Source organism: Podarcis liolepis (assembly GCF_965112155.1).
Source record: "Podarcis liolepis genome assembly, chromosome: 1".
NCBI classification, from domain to species: domain Eukaryota; kingdom Metazoa; phylum Chordata; class Lepidosauria; order Squamata; family Lacertidae; genus Podarcis; species Podarcis liolepis.
Genome location: NC_139554.1, coordinates 47949271 through 47972741, shown reverse-complemented (window position 1 = coordinate 47972741; position 23471 = coordinate 47949271). Strand labels below are relative to the sequence as shown.

The following is a 23471-nucleotide window of genomic DNA, read 5'->3' as shown; positions in this document are numbered from 1 at the left end:
AACATGGCAAAAGGGGAAATTTAATACATGTTTCCAGGAATGTAGCTACTGAGAACTGAAGGTTATAATGGTCCCTTGATTAACAAGTGTGGTGGCTCAGGATATAAAATGCCCAGAGAAATGTAACTAGTATGTAACTAGTATGTGAGAGACAATGCAGGATGATCTGCCTTTGTTTCCACCTCTCCTCATGTACTGTAGAGATACCATGTCATTTGCTGTTTGTTCAGAATTCAGCTTGTTTGTTCATGGTGGAGTCTCAGCCCAGTCAGAAACAGGTGTCCTGTTACTACTGAATTTACAAATGAGCTCCACAATAACAAGCTACAGAGCGGTTTTGGGAAGTACAGAGAATACTAGGGAAATTTGGGAGAAAGTATAAATGCAACCATGCTGTTATTCATCTTAGGCCTGGCTTATACATTTCTGGTGATGCATGGAGACTACTTCATCAAGGTCAGATCTCACGTCAGAATTATGTGGCAGATCATGTTAGAAGGTTCCATTATCCGTGCTGCTGCTCCCTAGGGCCCTGACATAGAACCTTCCATTATCCACACTTCTTGTGCTGTTATTCAAATGTTATCAGGATAGGATCCAGCCAATAGAAAAAAAAATTGCAGTTATTCTAGTCTAGGTACCTGATAAGAAGGGTGGGGAACTTTTGGAAGAACTAGTTAAGTAGAGGTAGAAAGTTTGTGGAACTTCTTGGGTGTGTGCAGGGGAAGGGGGAAATAAATCAAAATTTGATTCTACTTTACCTTCTGCATCCAACATCTTGGGGATATCTAGGTACCTTTCAGCCACATCAAAAGCTGTGTTCAGGTTAGTGAGAGGATCATCCTAGGAAATAAATAATTTAAGTTAGCAATATGTAAAAACATGGCATAAGAAACAATTTATATACCATACTAAGGCTTTGATAAGTGAGATCATTAGAGTAATATTCTAGACTAACTGATAATTACAACATTAATACGAGTTGCACATACCACAAAAATATGCACTTAACCCCCCCCCCCCCCAGGTCAGATTGTTTCTACTAGTGAACTAGGAGGTGGAGTGTTGACAGGACCTCCACTTCCCACCACCACAAATGCAGTAAAGGGCAACTATGAGGGCTATGTGCATTTTCCAAAAGGCCTCTCTGTAACATCTTCTTTAAGGACTTTGAAAGGACATCACAGATTCTGTCATCTCCCCTTTCCACTAGTCTGCTTACTTCCTGGACCAGTACTAAGCAGGAGAGCTGTCAGCTTAAGACGTTTGTCCCTGATTTGTGTAAGTTGCAAATAGAGAAGGTGCAAATCTTTTTAATGCCCTGTCTTGGTAAGGTGCAGTATGAGAAGCCGCCCTATACACATATAGAATCTCCACTATACTCCACTACACTATATAGGGTTTTTGTTTCAGCGGGTTCTCTTGCGCTGAATGTTAAACAGGTTAGAGAAGATGAGGCCCACCCCAGTTTTCCTTTGTTTTGTCTTCTCCTATCCAAAATTGTTAGATATGTTAGTTGAAATGTCTACCTTTGTTTTGTTAAAATTTGAGGATACAAAAACAATTTTTTCATTACTTGCAGCCTGTAGAACTGATCTAAATGAGGCCTACACCAAGATAAGGGTGCAAATAATTGCACCAAAAGGGAGGACAGCTTGGGATTGTCTGTCTGAGACAAGTATACTTGTTGAGGTATCTTTCTCAGAGTACCATACAGCATACACTATTGTTATTAGGAAGTTTAGGTATATATAGACCCATGAACACAGAGCCAGGCTGCGCTCAGGTATAGTCATGAGAGGGGTCTCTGTGTGTGGAACCATAGTTACTATAAGGATCATTTCACTTTTGGTTGCTAACAATATTATCACAAGCATGCTGATTTTGCTGACATAAGAAATGAATGCTAGTCTCTTACTGCATCTCGCCTACCTCAGCATAAAAATGCTGACTCACACAGACATCTTCCCCTCCTAGCAACTTCATATGATGTTGCCATGGCAATAATTATAATGTCACCAATCACCACCTTTCTATCAATAGCGAATCAGCAAAACTGTTGAAGCAGGGTAGGAGGAACGAGCAACCACTGTTAGCTATGTCTGTCAGGGATGCAAGGAACCTCACCTAGTAAAATATATGGTTTTGGTTACTGTTAAAATAATCAGGACTGGAGGTGTCAGTCACAAAAAGATGCTATTTTTACTGACCAAGATGACATGCTTCTTAGGTTTCTAGAGAAAAAACGTCACACTTTTATCCAGTTTCCTTAATGAACAAGATCAGATTCATGGCTTACCATGGGACTATAGCAACTTAACAGCTTCTACAAGACAGTGGGAAGGAATATATGATGCCTCTTTGGACAACCACATTCCCAGATCTGCCCAGCAGCAGCATTTAGTTTTCCTGTTACCTCTGCCTATTACGATTTAAGCTGGGTAACCAAAGGGGTATTTGTCTGAGCTATGCCCTACCTTATTGCATGGCTCAGAGCAGCTTGCAACAGTATTTCTGAAAGTTATAAACCCAAGAGGCTTACAATTGTAGCTTAAAGAAGAAGTAATGTGGACAACCATGCAGTTTTGTACAAGCAACAGATGACTCCGCTAACTATGCATTCCACTATGGAATTGGAGCCATGCTTTCCACTACAGCTTCCCAAAATTCATTGCTGGGCTTGGTCACCCACATGCTTTCTCCAAGGATGTCAAGTCCAATTTTCACCTGGATGATAACCTCAGTCAGCCTAAGAAAATATTAGTCTCTAATGTGTCTTGGCTGAATGTACCAGTCTAACTTTGGGAATTACCTGAGTTGTGCTTCCAAAGTCCAAAGACTTCCTTACCTGCTGCTAGTCTAAATCTCCACCAGGAACTAACAGACAGAAATCAAGTAAACCAAAACATCTGAGCTCTTCAGAGACCTCCTCTCTCTCATCCTTTTCTCTCATCTTATGGGCAAGTTAGTTATCCAAGTTGCCAGCACAGGTTTCCATCCTCCCACGACATCTGAACTTGGAACATCCCAAAACATAAGCAGGTACCTTTCTTAGTTTTCCATAGTCAATGAGTTCTGGACGATGTCTGTGAATCAAGGCACAGAAACCAAGGCCATCCTTCCAGCTGTGAGAGAGATAGGACACCATTAACTATACTCATTCAGGAATGGGGTTTGTTTTTTGTCCTATACTCAGTAAGAATCAGTGCACGAGTAAGTTTCACCTCTGCTTCAGTTGAAGCCTTTCCACAATGCCAACTACAAAACTTTGCAGTATGTAAAAAAAAGTTCTGAGGTTTCTAGTGCCAAGTGAATAATAAAAATAAATAATATATATTCTTTTCTTTACTGATCGCTATTGGATTGGCTCAATAAATCATCCTCTGCTAATGACAGGCCAAAGGAGATTATGTCTACAAGAACAGGATTACATGCCATTACATATTTATACAGCCACAATACATCCCCAGCTTGCTAAACCATCGTTTAGCTGAAACTACAGTTAGCCTAAATGAGGGTTCCTCATCTGAACATGGTCTAAAATCCTGGTTAGTAAATCAGCATTAAGGCACCATTCCTTGTTACAGACATCGATGTTTGGTGCATCAATTATAGGAATGAGGTGATATGCAGGGGAGGTATATGGGGGGGGGACTCATTCTTGGCTTATTAAACTATGGTTTAAGAAGCCAGGAATGCAGTTTTGTTTGAACTGGGCTATGTATCCACAAACTTGGAAGTACAAAAGTAAACAGCACAAGCACTTTAATTTACATAAGATATGAGAATAATAAAGGCATTCTTGTGTGCCGAGTATAGTGTAGGAAGAAGCCTTTCGTGGCCTCAGCCCTTTCCCCTGAGCTGGTAGGGCAGCTTTCAGAGTACAATTGCCACACACACACACACACACACAGCCTTTAATGGACTGTGATGGCAAGTCCACTGCAAATGGTCTTAACATTGCTGCTAAAACAGTTGAGGTAAGGACCAGGCAGCATCCAAATCCTTTAGGCCATGCAAAGACTACAAGTCACAGGCTGCTCCCCAGCACCTTTACATTACCTAATATGGAAGTTTTGGATGTTCACATTTTTGTATGGGGCTGTCTTTCTCTGACACCACAACAAAAGCCCTTCTTTAGCAGATGTCTCTAGGGAACAAAAGATACAAGTATTAGCCAATCTCTGTGAGGCTCTTTCACTAGGGTCTTAAAGCTGCCTCTTCATCCTGACCATTAATACGTCAGAAGCCACTGAGGAGGATTTGAGCAACTCTTTCCATTTACACCAGGCATAGGCAAACTCCGGCCCTCCAGATGTTTGGGACTACAATTCCCATCATCCCTGACCACTGGTCCTGTTAGCTAGGGATGATGGGAATTGTAGTCCCAAACATCTGGAGGGCTGGAGTTTGCCTATGCCTGATTTACACTGTAGTGCAGGCTGTGCAACTCAAAAGGTGTGGGGGGACCTTTTCTTCCAGTTGTTAATGATCAAGTGCTGTACTGAGTTAAAAAAAACCCAACAATATTTAGAATTACACAGGCTCCAAATCATAGAACTGTAGAGTTGGAAGGGACCCTGAGGATCGTCTAGTCCAATCCCCTGCAATGCAGGAATATGCAGCTGCCCCATACAGGGATCGAACCTGCAACCTTGGCGTCTTCAGCACCGTGAGCTAAGCAGGCTGCACAGAAAGTCCACAAAGGACTTAAGTGATGCGCTGGCAGAACATGTTATTTAGCCCAAACATTACACTTGGAAAGGGTAAACAGTTCCCTAAAATCCCTATGCTAGAACTATTGCTTTTCAAATCTAGCCCAGAGGATGTTTTTTCCTAGTAGTTTAATCAGTCAAAATAGCTCCTTCCACAAAGTAAGTAATTTTGCCCATCTAATTCTGCATTATGTGTGAGGGAGGGATGTATCAACGCAAAAGAAAAGGAGAGGTTTTGCATTGTAGGCTAGCAGGAACATAATTATCTCAGTTGTTCTCAGGACCCCCTTGAGCTCAATTCATGACCTCACATTTCTGCCTTCAGGACACTAGTCAATATGGCCTTCCAGATCAGGGAAATGGTCTACAGTGAATTGAATTCAATAAAATGGAGGTGTCGGAGCCTTGGATTTTGTCACTGTAAATATGGTCGGCATCGTAGTAACACCAACAAGCAAGCAGTAGTACCAACTGCTATTTCCTGGATCACGCTCTGGGGGCAATATTTCCCTTCCCGTAGACGATAGCCAGCTATGACAATCTGTACAGGAGCTTCGTATGCTATCTATTTTGGAAATACACAACACACAAAATATTCCACAAGTGCTTCTGTGAGAGATGGTGGCCCGTTGGGATGTACCTTCCACTGAGATATCCTGAATAGCGAAGCGGAGGATGATGGTCCAGATCATTCCAAGGGTCATTTTCGCATTCCCGTCAACAATTTCTGCAAAAGAGAAAAATACCCTCTCAGCAGCTGCTACCGGTGCTCAAAACATCTTTGGAACGTTGGTAGACAAGAGTCACAAGTGAGCGTGTTTCAGAATTAGGGAAACAAGTGGGGCTTGCAAACAAAATGTTGCAGAGTGGACTGCTCCTTTTCTGGGATTCCATTGTAATCCCACTTCCCATCAAGTTTCTATCCCCTCACACACCAAAATAAAAAAAATCCATGCCCACTTCTCATTAGATTGTTTTGGGAAGTTGCCCGCAGCCTCTTGAAAGGTTTTTCCCCCAACAGAATTTTGTGTGTGTGTGGGGGGGTACTTCTCCAGTTCTTGGGATTTCCCCAAGTCTGCTGATAACTCTCTCTTATGTGTGGTTGGTGCTGTTTTAGTTGCATGAGGACCAGCGCTAGGCACATTGAGATGGCTATCAGTATATCCAGGTGGAACCTGCAACAAAATGCTGCAATGTGGAGTTCTTCTATTTATAGAGATCCAGCCGATCCACTCCATATAAACTTCTGAAAACCTCAGGGTTCCCCAGGGTCTGCTTATAACTTCCTTGTGCTTTTAGGCGAGACTATTTTGGTTGCTATTTGGATTGGCACCGGGAGAACTGAAGATTACTATTGGTTGAGGATAACAATCAAACACAGTGATTATTTTGGGCAAGCGTAGCTGGGCAACAGCCATTCAAAAATTGCCTTCACATTCACAAGAGAACAAGTGCCAGGTACGTGATGCAAATTAAACCACAAATAGATAATGCTGTTGCACTGAGTTACAAACAATAGCAAATACCCTCATTGAGATCAAGATCTGCAATCATTAAGTTGGGAAGGAAAACATCAAAGGGCTCAACTGTATATTACTAGTTCTGTTGCAATGTGGTTCCTTTGTCCATTTGAATTTTCTCCCTCTTTGGGACAGCCTTAATGACTGTTTCCTGTTCTCAGAGCATTAACTGCTAGAAAGACCTTCTATGGTCATTATTCTTGAAATGTGGATTAGCATCATATATTTGTACTTTCTGCTTGCTAATTGATGCCATCCCAAGCCCCTCTACAAAACTGCACTTAATAAGCAGTTCAGCAGATACTATTAATGAGCTCATTATTGCTTGTGGAAAGCATTCTGAGGATATTGGGAGAAGTGGAGGCCAAAGAAGGTTGTGTGCACTGTCTTTCCCAATCTGCTACTCAGGGATTCCCACTAGTTCCTGCCCCCTTGAATAAGCTCAAGACACTGCCTGTGGTCTTCAAATTACCAGTAGCAGCAGATATAAACCGCATTAGCAGCATGATAAAACTTAGCAAGCAATTCTGTGCCAGTGCAGTGGGGGGCAGGGTTCATGATGATCCCTAAATGCTTCTGGTGTACCTGTTGCCAAAGCCAGCCAATCAGAATCACTCCACCATGCAAATTGTTGGGAGAGCAGTATATATAGACCCACACTGCAACCCCTTAAGAAAAGAGGGTCTGGAGTGTTGGGGGAAAGGGGAAGGAGTTTGTTTCTCCTAACAAACATTTGCTAGAGTGCAACCCCTTTCCAATTTAAGTGATATTAGAAGGGGTGGGGTCTAAAACAAAAGCATTCCCCATCCTTCAGAAGGTTCAAGACCCCTGTTTGCAGGAAAATATATTTTAGTCTTGCCTCAGAAACAAATATTCATATATACTTGAAGAATCCCTTCTTCACTAATAACACAAGGCTGTTTTTTGCAGCATTACTAGCAAGCAGAGATTCTTAGTGAAATGCACATTCAGTGAAGGAGGGAGAGTTGTTTAAAGAACCAGAACAGAACAGACACATAGGAAACAAAAAAATGCTTTGCTCAAGTGAATTTGTTTCCATCCCATTGCTTTTATTACAACTATTCTCTGCTAACAGGCTATGCAAATAAAGACAGTATTTTCATGTCTTTGGCGAGCAGCTGGAGGAGCAATAAATATTGAATATTTCAGAATTAAACCTGGTGGCTGGAAAGAACAGGGTTCTGAAATGCCATCACATTCACAATCTAGTAATCCTAACCTTCTGGAGTGTAAAATAGTCTCCTTCCTCTATTCTAGTCTTAAATGACAAGCTGAAAATTCACTGTTAGGATCTATATGATTTCTTGGCTGTTTGAATGTACTTTGAGAGGCAGCCCAACCACAAGCCACGCAGAAGTGGAGAAAGGAGGTTGATTCTATGAAAACAGGTGTCAGGAGGACTAAATGGTGGGCAAGAAAGGAGAATTTTGCTCACAACTGAATATGTGTTCAATATTCATTCAACATCCTTAGCACATTTAAACTGCTGTGTATTAACCACACTTTCAATTCCAAAGGAAGGCAAACATTAATGCATATACCTCCCACCCAGAAATAAATAATAATAATAATAATAATAATAATAATAATAATAATAATAATAATAATAAAATTTATACCCTGCCCATCTGCCCATCTGGCTGGGTTTCCAAAAACCTAAGGGCAGCGAAAACCACAAGATCATTAAGACAAACTAACTGGTAGCTTCATTCCACTGGTGTCAATGGGACAAGGACTTCCAGGAACCCAGCCTCTAGGGCTGCTGCACTAGCATGTAAACTAGTACAAGCTCCTTCTTCTCATTCTTATGGGTAGCACCACCATTCACCTGTCCAGTCTCTGCCATGTCCCCCTTCATTCGTCTCAAAACCTGTGCAGGGACTTTCTCATCTCAGCACTGTTGTGCAATCCCTGTTTGCTGTTGCAACATGATGACTCTCAATCCTGCATGAGCAAAGCCTTCACTAACCTGATGCCTTCCAGATGTTTTGAACCACAACTCCCAACAGCCCTGATGTGGGGCTATAATAGGAGCTGTAGTCCAAAAGCATTTGGAGGACCAACAGGATACCGAAGTGTGCATTAGCATAAGGCCTTTGTACCTAGTCTTATCCCACTCCTTGCCTTGCACATTGCAACATCCCACTGCATTGGGATGTTAACTATCCAGTGGCTGCTTTAAACGGTTCATGGACTGCAGCTGAAATAAAGAGCATCCTTCTAGCCTGAGAACTAAATGAAACATGAGAGATAGAGCTTAAAAAACATTATATATAAGCTTACGTAAGCTAGAACATGTGTTTGTTATGGCTTCAATTTTAATAGGTTTGGCTGATGTATAGAATTGAGGTAAAACAGACCATAGCCCTGTCAGTCACTTCCGCACTTCACCAGTTATGAGTGGGAAGAAGACAGAAACAAACAGCTGCCTGTTTTTAATGCTGCAAGCAATACGTGTCTTCTGCCCAATAACAGCCAGCCCTGCATATTTGCATAGCTCTCTATGCTGGTAAGAGTTTGTGATCAACCAACACCGTTTCATTATTACAAGCTAAAAGCTTAAGTTTTCTCCTTGCTGACATAGTTGGATTTCAGATCAGTGTTATACCATGGAAGCAGGGCTCAGGAGTCTGAAAAGCTGATAGCTATTTGATATGTTGGAAATGCATGAATGGGAGAATAAAAATGCTTATCTATTATCCCAGTAGTATCTAACTCTAACTGTATGTTGCAATCAAATGTGAGCTTTTAGTGTGCAGCTAATCAGGATCCAGGAAGGATGAAAAGCTCATTGCCTGGTAGAAAATAGTTTGTGAACTACACCAGCAAAAAGCTTCTTTTAAACCAATCTGCACAGGGGTCTTGGTTGTAAATAATTATTTTCATATTCCTTTCTAATTTTCAGTATCCATTTCCTTGTTCACCACACAGAAAGCCATTTTGATGTTGCCATTACTGGATCAATTCTGCATTCCTGTTTTCTCAAACTTGTGATGCTGCTGCTGGTTATATGATCTACAGCAGCCTGGTGCCGAAACCTTTCAGTAGGCTGAATGACACTGGAGAGCTTTGGACCAAAAAAATTATGGCTAAGGGTGATTTAAAGCAACAACAACCCTGAACTTGGTACTAACTCAAGATGATTTTCTCATTAAGTACTACCTGCCTGATGTGGCATTTCCTGCCTGAGCCACATTAAATACATTCTGCCTGCCTCATTAATTTTTACTTTCTAGTTTACAACAGTGACAGCTATTTAAAGCCTTAATTTGAGTCCTTTTAAAATTCATAGTCTGGAAAACTTTATAAGCCTTTTCATTGGGCAGTCCCCGCACCAGAAAGCTGTCAGTCAACCCCAGATGCCCACTGAACTGCTATGATAACATCTTCATGCAAAACAAAATGCCTACAGTAGGGTGGAATCCACACACCAGGCATGCATTTATTCTGACACATGGATTGATAGGTAGAAGTCAGAGGAAACCAAGCAGATTCATGAAGCACATTGACCAGGGTACAGCCCACACTCTTGCAATACCTCATGCTGAAGTTAAGGACTAACGTATGAACTCCTCATACTCAGAGAGAAGAAACACCATGGTGCATCCGGAGCAGCACAACCAGATGCCTTTATCTGCCCCAACTGCAACAAAACATGTCTCTCCTGCATCGGTCTCTACAGTCACAGCAGCTACTGCAACCATCTAACAGCTTGACCTCACCCCCAAAGGTGCACTCCTCCATTGTCTCCAGAAACAGACGGATGGCAACATATTTTAACCTTAAAGTACCCCTTAACCTTAACATACCCTCTTAACACACCCTCCTTATATTCCCCCATTCCTAGACCCTAGAGCATTCCATAGAGATGAGAGCCATGCCACTTCAGGCTACATAAGCAAATGAGTTTGTAATAACATATATCATTAATGCTTTCACTGGAGTTTTAGTTTTGAAAAGCTGCATGATCAGTAAGCCAACGTCCAGATGCAAAATGTAGATGTCGTTCACCATGAGTGTGAATTAGTGGATTATGGCATAATGTAAAAAAATTCTCTTTAGAATTGGACAGAAGCACGTCCCCCTATCTGGCTTCCTAGCCCACAACCTCAAGTACAATCAGGCAGAATAATTATCCAGGAAGTGTATGAAAATGTCAGAAGGAGCATGGAGAACACAACTCTTTCTGAAGCTTTACAGGGATAATTTCCAGGCAATCTCACCCTGTGTTCTGCAAGTTTCTAGCCAACATAAATCACAAAGGGGTTCAAAATAGATGATCTATCTGTAGTGCACTGCATCAAATCCAGTGCAGTTTTATTCCACACACTTTCTGGACTTTGGTAGACATTACTTGTTGGGGAGCCTGGTAGAAACCAGACTTGCAATTGGTGTGTGTAATATGGTCATCTGCAGTCCCCCACAGGACTCAAGAGTCTTTGCTTGCTAAACACATATGTTGAACTTAGGGGAGTCCATAACAATCACCACCACAGTAGTACAACCATCACCTTTTAGTGGAAAAGTTGGCCAGTTCCTGTAATCATTTTAGTAGCCTTGTGACCCACTTATATGCTCCCACTGGTTGGGTTCTGACTTACCTTCTGCTCCAATGGATACCAACTTGACTCCTTTGCTAGCAATGAAATCCAGGGCTTTGTTGACATTCGAGATTTTGTGCACTCGCATTTTGCCTCTTTCTGGCTTAGCCAAACGTTCACCTAGTCAGAAAGAGAAAAGAGTTATGTTCCACTTCTTCATTCCACTTCAATAAACAACTGATATACAACCGAAAGAACACAGTCTACCTTGGGAAACTTTCCGTTTGTCTTTTATTGCAATACCACAACTGCAATCTACAGAGCTGTGTTCACAGTTGAGATGTTATGCACTCACAAAGACCATATCATTTCAGAAAGCAATCAAAGGAATCATATGTCTGAACACTTCTCCACATTAACACCCAGCTCATAAGAAACTGAGAGAATGCTAAGCTAAAATCTTCATTCATAGTAGGAGGGAGCTTTTCAGCAAAGAAAGATTTAAATATGCAGTCAGCACACATGTACCCTCAGGTGGTATTGTTCCAGGAGGACAATATCACATGTTTTCCCCCAATGCAAGGTGGCTAATCTGTCGCCCTCTGTATTTTGATGGACTGTGAATCCCTTCATTGGCTATGCCAATACCTGGAAGACCACAGGTTAGCTATCACAGCTCTAATAATCCTAAATATGCCTCAGAAGTGGCAATGTTTTATTTCCCAGTAAAATTAAAGAGCAATTCTCTCATGTTGGACAGTTATAGGAACCCAGCCAAATGAAAACCAAGTGCTTTAAATATTGCACTCAGTTGCCTTCATGCAGAGCACACTTCTAACTAAATGCAAGATTAACACTTGTATATGGAGGCTTGGCTCCACATCACTTTTTGTATGAAGTGTATGCGCATATTTTCACCAAGACCACTTTTAAATATGTCCCAGGACAAATGGCCATCAGTAAAAAATCTCGTAGAAGGGTATGAACCCACCTGCACAGCAAAGGATTCAGGGCACCACCATCCTTGCTTTCCTGCTGTTACTTACCCTTTCGTTTTAAATTACTGCGTGCCCAGCCTTTATACTTAGTGTTTACTTTGAACTGCAGCCAAGAGCAATGAAAACTGAAGCTGAGAGAGACAGAACAACAGCCCCATTTTCTTCTGACAAGACCCTATTGACTTCTTCTGTGGCCATGGCATTTTTTACCACACGATGCCACAACAAAGTGGGCGCTTGTCCTACACTTTCAAAGGGGATCACCGACACTTGACAAGGGTCTATGTGTGATCCTCTTTTGCTAAATGGAAAAAAGGGGTTTCCAAGCTGGGTTTTTTTCCTACAGGAAAAGAGGAGTCATTGTGGCCTTGAAGAGATCAAGAATGCCTGGTCCCAGCTACAAGACTGAATATGCCACAGTGCCAGGCATGCAGCAAGGGACTTTCCTAAAGTATGTTGGCTGGGTTCAAAAAGATTGCATGTTTAAAAAATAAAAAAGCACAGAAAGAGAAATGAATGTCAGGAGACAAGAGATGTGTTCTGGGCAGGCACATGCCGCTTCTAAACAGAAAAGCACCCAGACATTCTCCCTTCAGTCATTTGTGTCCCTCCTATCATGCTCTCTGCACTGCTTCCTCTCAGCTTTCACCGCCTTCCCTATGCATGAGTGAGCATTTCACTAACAAGATAAACAAGACAAAAATAAATAATGCGAGGGACTCGACTCAGCTGGTTTCTGGCAAGCATCAAAAGAAGCCACGGCTCATGGATTCCCTTCTCAGTACCTCGCTTCAGCATTCTGCAGCCTTTCGAACCCTGACCCATTTGTATCAGGCATGGGAAGGAAGAACATTCTGCATTTCCCCAAGGACAGAAACAAGGACAGAAACAAGCACACCTGGGAAGCCCTACAGGACTATATAACGAAGTTGGAGAACGGGTTCCTTACGGGAACTGCTACGGTGGTGCAATGTGGGGAAATGAAAGTTACTTTGCTAATTAATGGCACTGCATGCCACTGGATCCCCATCTTTTGTATCTTTGAGGTTATTTTCCCCCTTCCAGCTGAAATTTCAAACCATGTCCTAAGTCCATGATGCTAGTACACAAGATGGCCACACTTGCTTTTTCTTCCTTACCTTTGTGCAAGCTTGAACTATTAGCCCCTGTACTTTAGCAGACTCACTAGATTGGAGTTTTCCCCCAAAGCATTTAACCTTTGCACAATGGCTGTCTTACCTGATATGACTTCCAGGAGTAACATAAGTTTAAGGCCATCCCTGAAATCTTCTTCTATGTTCTCAATCTGCGTGCCAGCCTTGCGGAGGTGAGAGTTACACCAGGCTGTAAATGTCTGGAAGAGAGAAGAAAAGGGAATAATTAATCTCCAAAGAGAACATACTGGGCTGCTGAAAAGAAACCCATATTTCAACAGCACTGGTGCTGTGATTTAGTTGGTGAGTGTCAGGGAATAATTATATCAAAGTTCTGCAGGGCAGAAACGTCCTGGAGATAAAAAGGCCATGAGTGAGAATGAGTGCTGGCAAGAGGAAAAATTCAAGGCAATTTGGCCCATGCAGCCTGAATGTACTCTACAGATCTGAATGCAAGGATACCCTCCCAACAGGGTTCCTTCATTTACTGTTTTCCAATAGGCTTCTGATCAAAAACAGAGAGCAGACTCATTTTTCCCGAACAAGGCTATGATTTCCAAGCCACAGCAGACGCTGTAACCCTCCAGCGGTTTGACTTCACTCTCAAAGGCGCACTTCCTTCATTGTCTACTGAGACAGACGGATGCCAACAACAACAAGATTGCAAGAAAACCGCCAATATCTTAAGTGGCTGAATGGCAGGATGAAGGCTAGCAAGTGTAGCTTTTGCCACCATACTGCTTCTGTAGAAATGACAAATCTTCTCCATGGTGTTTTGCTTTCAAGGGTTCAGAAGCTCCCTTCCAGGCCAGAGGTTTGCAAGCTTGTCTCTTTATCAAAGCTAGGAAACAGGTAGGTCCTTCTCTCCAACTCTTGCGTGCTATCCATTGTATTCTACAGCAGTTGTTCTCGGAGTATAGGGCAAGCCGTCTTGGTCTGCATGGATCACCTAGAAGGGGGAATAGGATCCTGACACAGTGGAACATCTCCCCTTACCAAGCAAGTCACGTTTGGGCTGAATGCTCTTTAGCAACAGATATTATTTATTCACACTGGACTGGGGGCAAGGACTACTGCCCCACTTACCCAGTCACCTCAACTTTGTTACAGCATAACAACTGCTTGGTTTGTATGGGGAATTCCTGTGTGGTTTTGGGATGTGTGTGGGGTGTGGGGTTAGGGTAATATTACTCCATCCCCCTTTCTAATGCCAGAGTTGGATTAGTTCCCCAAACCACAGAGTGCATGTGCATGAATGCATGCAAGGATCTATGCATGTTCTGCTATGGAACAGACAGCTGGTGCTGGGATGGATGGAAAACTTAGAAAGCGGACATGTAGGAGGGAAGGACAGGGTCAGAGGGATGGGGAATAGCTGCTGTTTTCCAAAAAAGCAGAAGCTAGAATCGTGGCAAACTTCTTGTCCTTTGAAGAGGACAGGCAGGTTGACTTTAAGTGTTGTCTCAGTCATTTCGGCTGGCTTATTTGCAAGAGAAGGAATTTACCTATTCCCAGTTGTCCCTCTTTATCTGTGAAGGCAAACCTCAGGGCAATGCTGTTCTCCAGACAGCTGCATGGGCCACTGTGTTAGGGTGCACAACCCACCCTCTTCACAGGTGGCCAGGCTTTCTAATGAAGTCAGCAGCGTTTAGCAGTCACGGTTTCAAAGTAACAGAGGGCATGCATTTGAGAAGGTCTCTCTCACACATGTGAATTTGGGAACAGTTTTCTTTTCCTTACAGGTGCAATGTTGGGCAATCCATTCACTTAAAAAACAACAACCTTGATTTTAAAAAAGAAATCAGGTGTGCTTCTGCCAGGGGAGGAAAGCAGATAAGAGTTGCTTTAAGAGCCACATTTTGAACAGGGCAGCTGGCTTTACATATTTATTTATTTCTATTTTTTTAAATATCCCATACCTTCAGTGCCAATAGGATGCCTCACAATCAAAAAGCAAAAATTCAAAATTCCAAGAAGAACAATGCTACTCACAATAAAAGAACAAAGAGGAAAGCAATACAGAAATACAGCCCCAACAAAATCAATAGTAAAACCTCGCAAAAACTTAAAAGCTGCCTGAAAACAAAAGGACACCCTTAACGGATAGCTTCGGTTGTACAGCTCAATCAGTTTATTGAACCAGTCAACAGACTTTGCACTAGGACTCAAACATCTGTTAACATACAAAAATGAGATACAATATCAAATGGCTCTATTGACAGGTAGGGACCCTGGTTACATCGGCTTGGGAAAAGATTTCAGCCAGTGTCCTACTTGCACTCAACATAATTTTAGCTACGGTTTCTGTTTGTAACAGAGAAGAAATGAGAAGTGTAATATGCAAGCCATTTCCTGGGATCCAAAATGGCTATTGTTGGGGCAATCAGCTCTGGAGATCTCTATAAAAGTTACAAAGCAACAAGATGTATTTCATTTTCTTCTGAGCCACAAAGACATCACCTATCAGGTTCAACTGTACTACAGTGGTACCTCAGGTTACATACGTTTCAGGTTATAGACTCCGCTAACCCAGAAATAGTGCTTCAGGTTAAGAACTTTGCTTCAGGATGAGAACAGAAATTGTGCTCTGGCAGTGTGGCGGCAGCAGGAGGCCCCATTAGCTAAAGTGGTGCTTCATGTTAATAACAGTTTCAGGTTAAGAACAGACCTCCGGAATGAATGAAGTACTTAACCCGAGGTACCACTCTATTGTTCAACAATCATGTTGACTCTTCTGTATACTAAGCTCTGAGATGGCTACTGAAGGACAGTGTCACACACACATAACACACAAGGCTAGGAATTATTGTGTGCTCCATCCACCTTATCTCTTATTCACAGCGGTGCAAGCCACTGGCTACAATTTACCATCCTGTGAGCAAGCAAAACTGTTGTTTCAATGGCAGAGCCAGTGATTTCTAACCAAGTGGGTGGAGAGGAATTATGCCACGTAGTAGCTAGAAATAAGACAGTTATGCTGCACTGGAGAAAAGCCATCGATCTGAAGCTAATCATCAAGTAAAGGTTCCATACAGAGAATGGTTGGGGAAACAGTAAGAGACGTATTATTGCTCCATAGGAAGCAGGCGTAAGCCTGTCTCAGCCTATGCAGCTTTAAGGAGAGGAAAGCACCATGAAATGAAAGGAAAGCATTTGAGCTGGCAACTCATTAGCTGGCTCTTAATTAGGAGAATGATGAATGGACTAAAATTAGAGTTTTGTGCCTCTGACTAGCATTAATTTGAGCGCGTGATATGAGATCTGAAACAGGACCATGTAACTGAAACCTAGGATTTTCCCTTGGAAAAAAAGGAAAACACATTCGCTTCACCTGCTGATACAAGGTAAGAAAAAAGAAAAGAGGGCTGCATCCCAACCAAGAAAAAAGATGAAATTGTGGGCAACCACCCAGGTGCAGAATTAGTATTTTAATAATCTTAAACCAAAAATGTTTAAGGAAAATATGGAATGAGATACAATACTCCTACCTAAGAAATGCAGTACAATAATCTCAACATAACAAAGGTCCGTATAGTTAAAGCTATGGTTTTCCCAGTAGTGATGTATGGAAGTGAGAGCTGGACCATAAAGAAGGCTGATCGCCGAAGAATTGATGCTTTTAAATTATGGTGCAGGAAGAGACTCTTGAGAGTCCCATGGACTGCAAGAAGATCAAACGTATCCATTCTGAAGGAAATCAGCCCTGAGTGCTCACTGGAAGGACAGATCATGAAGCTGAGACTCCAATACTTTGGCCACCTCATGAGAAGAGAAGACTCCCTGGAAAAGACCCTGATGTTGGGAAAGATTGAGGCACAAGGAGAAGGGGACGACAGAGATGGTTGGACAGTGTTCTCGAAGCTACCAGCATGAGTTTGACTAAACTGCGGGAGGCAGTGGAAGACAGAAGTGCCTGGGGTGCTCTGGTCCATGGGGTCACAAAGAGTTGGACACGACTAAACAACAACAAATCTCAACATGTTTTATGGATCACTGTTCTTCAAGCTACTCTTTAAAAACAAAATAAAGAAGAGACAAACTTTCTTTTCAAAGGCTAAGAGAAGAATGGCAATATACATGCTGATAGCAAGATGTTTTTATGAAGTTACAGCTACATTCTGCAGTCTAACCACACAATGCAAGGATGATGGTTTAGCCACATTGTGGTCAAAAATAGGAAAAGCTCCAATAAAAAACTGAAGTGCAGGTTGCAAACAGGAACGTGCTATTGTGCTCTTCGTTCCCTGAGCAATGTGAGTGCTGGGATAGCCTTTGTACTGTTAGCTTCCTTAAGAGCAGAGAGGCCAATGGTGGTTACTGCAGAAAAACTAGAGACAAGGTTGATGGAGTTGACAGCATAGGTAATGTCCTGCCCCAAGGCAAAAACTCTGCATGTTCCAGAAGCCACCAGTGTGTGCTCCTAATGTTTGTAGTACGATCCCCTATGCCCTGGTTTGCATGACCCAGGAAGCCAAACCATGCATTATTTGTGCATTGTATGAAGAAGTGCCTTCCACCTTAATCTCTGCTGCCACTCAGTTTCATCAGATGGCCCCTGGTTCTAGTACTTTGAGAGAAAGGGGGGTATATTTGCTAAAATTATACACAGAATGAAGAAAGTGAACAATCTCAGTAATGTCTCCCCTTATTCGTCTCCCCCCCCCAAACAAGAAAGCCCCAATCGTCGTAGCCTTTCCTTGTAGGGAAAGTGGCCCCCCCCAATAATTTCTATTGCCCTTTCCTACACTTTTCTAGCTGTTCTTCTGGAGACATGGTGACCCAAAATTGCACAGTATCTCAAATTTGACTCCACAATAGATTTGTATATAGAGCATTACAATACTGGCAATTTTTTTTAAATCCCTTTCCTAGTAACTTCTAGCTATTTTAGACTAAACCAGATTTTTCAATAAGCTATCAACCATGACTCCAACATAATTTTCCTGATCAGTAACTGCCAGTTAAGACCCAGTCAATTTATACAGTAAAGCCAGGATTTGGGTTTTTTGCCCCCCAATGAACAGCACTTTACTTACCTTGAACTACCTTTGGCATTTTGTTGCCCATTCACCTGGTTTGGAGAGTTCCTTTTGAAGCTCCTGGCAGAAACCTTCCATTTTTACCATCTTAGTTTATTTTGTGTCAGCCACAAAGGCCAGTATGGTATAGGAGAGTGTTGGGCCAGGAACTGGAAGACCAAGGTCCAAATTCCAACCCACCCATTAACCTCACTGAATCATCCTGGGCCACCATAGACTCGAGTGATCTACCTCACAGGGTTGTTGTAAGGATAACATGGAGACTGGCGAACCATGTGCAACACTCTGAGCTCTTTGGCGGGAAAGTGGGTCTAGAGATGTAATAAATAAATAAATAAGCAAGCAAGCAGCCAAATGGTTGATTGGAGGCCAACTGCATTTGAACTTATGGTTTCTAAGACAAAGTGGTCGATCGACACCGTTTAACATTCAATTGACTTCAGTCAATAATGTCAAATATATCACAGCAATCCAATAGTACATGCTCACAATTCTACTTGATTTTGAACAGTAGCTTTGTCTCCTTATTTAGTTCACGTTGCCATGTGTCAGAAAGGGCAGGAGCCATTGCCTTTTCCATGTGAGTGTGCACTTTTTTCTATATCTGTGGACTCACAATCAGTGGCCAAGCTGCATGCTTTGGCACCAGGGGTGGAGAGCAGGTGGGGGTGGGGATGGCGCGCGTCCCAGGGGCATGGTGCACGGTGCGTGTTGGGGGGCGGCCGCGATGGTACCCCCTCCCCGATGGTGCTGGGGGCAGTACACTCCCCCATCCGCCCCTGTTCCTCAGCCAGTGCTCACTACCCAGCTGACTCAGCAGCAGGTGCTGCCCCTTCTCTCCTCCCTCCTGCACTCTGGCAACTTGCTTTCCATTTCCCTCACTGCCCAAAGGAGTTGGCGGCTGTATGTGAGAGGTTCTTCTGCTAAGTTCTGCAAACCACGGACTCTTCTGTGCACCTCAAACAATACTGGCATGCAGACTATGAAACAAGGCCTTACTTTACAAACTGAAGCAGAAACCCACGTTTTCTTCACTGAAAACCAAAGCAACTTGATTCGGTTTGTTGCCTCACTTGTACGTGCCGAACATGTCCAACACTGCCTCTAACCGTAGATTTCGCTTGGCTGAGACATTTCAAAGTCCGGCTGCACATGGAATTACAGAACCCGACCATAACATCCCTCCTGACAACAATATTGTTTTCCCCTGTACAACACTAAATTACACCTAGCAGAAGCCAGTCAGCAGCAGGAAACCAGTAAGTGCTGCCACACTTCCTATGGGAAGGGGTGTTGTGCTTGTGTGGGAGGGGAAATCTTTTGAAGAAGGAAAGTTTGCTGAAAGATGCCAAACTCACTTCCTTTACAAACACGGACAGGGACAAGAAGAGATGATAAGCGGAATACTAGCACCTGTGTTTCCTGAGATTCTTGCGAGCAGCTGTGCAGGTTCTCCAGGAACAATAATAATTATTCGGCTACCAAACTCAGCTCAGTCATGAAGTTGACCTTGGGGCCAGCCTCCATCTCTCACATGGATTTACCTTGAAGGACTGCTACAAGAATAAAAGTAGGGGGACGAAACAGGTGCCCCATGTACACCGTCCTTGAAGGAATGACACTAAAGTGTAATCATAAATAATGGGTTGGATCCTGACATGTTCTTCATAGAAGGAACCCAGATCCAGCAGAGGCTCCCACTGGAGGGCAGGGTAGGAGTGAAGCACGCTCATTGCCACTGGGATTCTGCAGGTTTGTGACAGACTTAAACCACACGCAGTGTTGATTGGCTGGCAGCTGTGATGTTGTGATCCCATCTCCCCTCCACCACCATCCACATAGGTATTTTACAGTCTTTAATGGTTTAACAGCGGTGCTTTGTTGTTTAAAAATGAATAAATAAAAAGACAGACAGCCTACCTGAAGCATGGCAGGGAAGAAAGAATGAAGCCCAAATCAGGGCTGGACTTTCTGATATTTGAGTCTTTCAAACTAAAGGATAGGGAAGGTGGCAGATAACAGAGTTTGGCCATGGCAACCACTCTTTTGATGTGTACATTTGTGTGCACACTTTATTGCCATGACATGAATGAAAAGTAGACTAATGTTATTTTTGTCGTTTGCTGAGCCTCAGTAAATTTTGTTTTGGATAAGCTACAGAGGATGTTGCAATAGCTACTTTTGATTTGTTTGCTTGTTTGTATCCTAACCTCCTCTCAACAAGACATCACCCAGGCAGGGCTGGATGACCCTGGAGACTCACAACCAGTCAGTGAGCTAAATGGACGAAAGGTCTGGCTCTAGATAAGGCAGCTTCCTATCTTGCTCCTATGCCATCGCTGAACCAGCAGATGAACTGGATGTCCTAAATAACTGTTACACACAAGCATCTTCGGAAGCTCCTCCAATACCAGCTGGCTCAATTTTTTAAATCTACCAGGGTGGGTGTGTCTATTTGCAGTCCTCCCTAGGATTTGTGATTTGGGAACATGCAGCAGGGCCTTCTCCGCAATGCCACCCTAACTGCAATGTCCACTGTTGTCCTACTTGTTTGCATTTAGACATCAGTTGAAGGCAATTTCATTTACCTCCAGCCTTTACAATTTGCTCTATAATGCCTAACCACAGTGGACTATTCTGTGTTTGAATTATTTTGTTCATTTACAGATATTTTCGGCTTTCCCATGCATTTTCTTTATTTATGTATTTTATTGTTTTATCTTTTGTTGTATATTGCCCTGGGCTTCTTTTGGAGATACGAGTATTTGCAATAAATAAATAGACAAATAAATAAAACATGATACTCTTTTATTTTGGAAAAAGCTGCTTCTAGTCCCCGTCCTCCCTGCTCACATCAAATCACATTTTCCCCATGCAGGGTTCCAAAGATTTTTTACAAGAGTAACCATGTATGTGAAACCTCTCAGGAGAAATTTGTCTTAGGAGACCAATTCTGGAACAGAGAATTGGTGGCAGGCTCCATGGTCTTGCAAAACAACAACAACAACAATTATTTATTATTTGTACCCCGCCCATCTGGCTGGGCTTCCCCAGCCACTCTGGGTATAACTGCTTGCAACAATGGAACGGAGCAGTGGTAAACAACATACAACCAAACCAAACAAACACAATGTAAAGGTCAGCTCTTGTTGACTTTTTATAAAATAAAGTTGCAACTGAAGTTTCCAGTTTTGATCTTAGCAGCAGCACTGAAAGAAGTGGTGCTTAATCCTTTCACTCTATGCCATTTCCCAAGCTAGATCATGCCCCTCCAAACTTGCCATCAACCTGATGGAGGGGTGCGTGGGAATATAAGTCCCATACAGGCAGAAACATCAGCTTTGAGCATATCAATTTGAATGGAGACAGAAGTTGTTCCGTCAGGTTGGCTGAACCCCACAGCTGTTGAAAGGAGTTGCCCTCTCTATGGGAACAAGACTGCTGTCAAGTGTCCCTGACATTACATTCATCTGACTTCTTTGCACCCTGCCTTAGAACATTGCGTCTTTGATGCAAACACTTATCTCCATAGGGCTTTAGAACAAGGGAAATGTTTTGCAATTGTACAATGGGCACCCAACTCTGTTTCATTCCAACTACTGGTAACAAGTTCAGTCAGAACCACAAATATAAAACATGAACTTCCAGGCAATACAACTCACATTTAGAACCATCACAGAAGATCATTCCTAGCCATTTCTGCCTTGGGCAATATTGCAGTCCAGCCAACTGACAAGCAAGCCTTCCCACTCTCACAAAGCAAATGCCATTGTATTAACAGGTACGTCAGAGCCAAGCAACAAAACGTTTGAGTGTTCCACATGCAAAAGAAAGTCATAGTGTCACAACTTTCATAAATGCCCAGTAATGAAACAAAGACAAGACTAAAGATAACAAATATGCCATGCACCCTTGATACTGCTGAAGGCAAAATTACCCACTCAGTAGACATATCGGAAGGTAAAAAACAAGCATCTCAAAGGGATGCTATAAATTCAACAGTCTTCCTCAGGCTCTATTGGTCCACTAGCATGGCTTGACTAAGGTCAGCATCATGGCCAAAGTATCCTACCTCTGAATGAGAGCCTGCAACTCCTACCTGCTGAAGACTTCTTGGCACCTCACTCAGGGCAAAATCCCTGCCTCTGGGTTTTCCCAGCCCCCACATCACTGGCTGTCACTAGCAGGAGAGGGCAAATGCTCTGGGCAACAATAACAGGAACGTAGGAGTAAGTTGTACTGCACATTACAGAGAGGGCAGGACAACCTCAGCGTAACGTAGCTGCTTTGGCTGTTCTGCCCTTATTCCTACAATTTTATTACAACTCACTTCTCGGCACCATTTTGAAGAAATAAAAAAGGTACAGTAAATTCCTGTATTATGTAAATCCCGCCATTATGTTGCTTTGTAAAAGCTGCATTAATTCATCACTAAGTAGCAGACCATCAAACAGTTGTAATAACACTGAGGAGCTCACCACTGCAGGGAAAAAAAATACTGAAGTCATAATTCACTTGAGTCCTTTAACAGTTTTTGCAGTCTAAATGTCGACGTCGCAATCATACAAATGCCAGTTATTTAAAAAGACAAACAGGCAGTTTGGTCTCCTGACAGCTTTCAATGTGACATTCCAGTTTTAACTGACCTTTACATCTGCTCTTTTACTCTCTCTTTACCTCCTTAATATTTTGTCTGCCCCTCCTTTCACCTTTTGGCCTAAGCTTCCTGTCACTTACAAGAGGCCACCATATTTGTAAAGCAGCTGTTCAGTCAAGCTAGGGCTAGCTATGTGTCCTTGCACACAGGAAAACAATAAGGGGGGTGGAGTCCCTCCCCCAGCTGTGTGTTAGTTAGCGAAAGAGTATAGCAGAGTTGGGAGTTATAGAGTATAGAGTTGGGAGGGGGAGGTTGCCAGGGTTACAAGGGGTGTGATGTTACCACGGGGAGGGAAATGTCCTTTTTACTTGAGGCATGGGTTGCATTTTTAGCAAGGGTTTTGGGGACGAAGAAGGGTGGAGCCAGAGGCCATGCGGGCTGAGGGACAGATAAGCTGTGAGGAGGAGACAGAGAGATGGCGTTTGGGCTGCTTTTGAATCCAATGCTGCGCTGTTACAGGGAGGAAGCCCTTCATGAGATGTGATGCTCTGATCCCTCGCTCCATCCAGACTCGGGGCTAAATATGTAGAAGTAAACCATATTTCATAAAGACACTACAGCTTCTGCCATGCCACATTTCCCCCGAAGGAAACACCAGCCCTGGTTGAGCACCAAGACTGCTGAAATCTTGAACTGCTCGGCAGAGCTTGGAGTGTCCGGTAGCAATACTTTGGAGTTACAAACACCAGAGCACATGGCGAGATGATCAAATAATAATCCCTAAGCCAGTTCAACTAGAATGAACCTGGTGCAATCACTGGGCAAAGTAGAAACTGTGTATTTCTGTAGAACCATAGAATCAGTATGAGAGCTAAGCATTCTACAG

General features: G+C 42.8%; 1 protein-coding gene across 8 annotated transcripts in view; it reads right to left on the bottom strand.

The window, feature by feature from the left end:
• Nucleotides 1-23471, bottom strand: part of ACTN1 (actinin alpha 1) — an 88918-nt gene that overhangs the window by 28370 nt on the left and 37077 nt on the right. For all 8 annotated transcript variants that reach the window (XR_014527024.1, XR_014527025.1, XM_083506838.1 and 5 more), the window contains exons 2-7: nucleotides 13035-13149; nucleotides 10858-10977; nucleotides 5356-5442; nucleotides 4063-4150; nucleotides 3047-3125; nucleotides 762-843 (exon numbers count right to left, since the gene is read on the bottom strand). Coding sequence is in view for 5 of the 8 variants with exons in the window: in XM_083506838.1 (XP_083362964.1) it covers nucleotides 762-843; nucleotides 3047-3125; nucleotides 4063-4150; nucleotides 5356-5442; nucleotides 10858-10977; nucleotides 13035-13149 (571 nt within the window). In the remaining 3 variants the exon portion in view is untranslated. The remainder of the gene's footprint in view (nucleotides 1-761; nucleotides 844-3046; nucleotides 3126-4062; nucleotides 4151-5355; nucleotides 5443-10857; nucleotides 10978-13034; nucleotides 13150-23471) is intronic.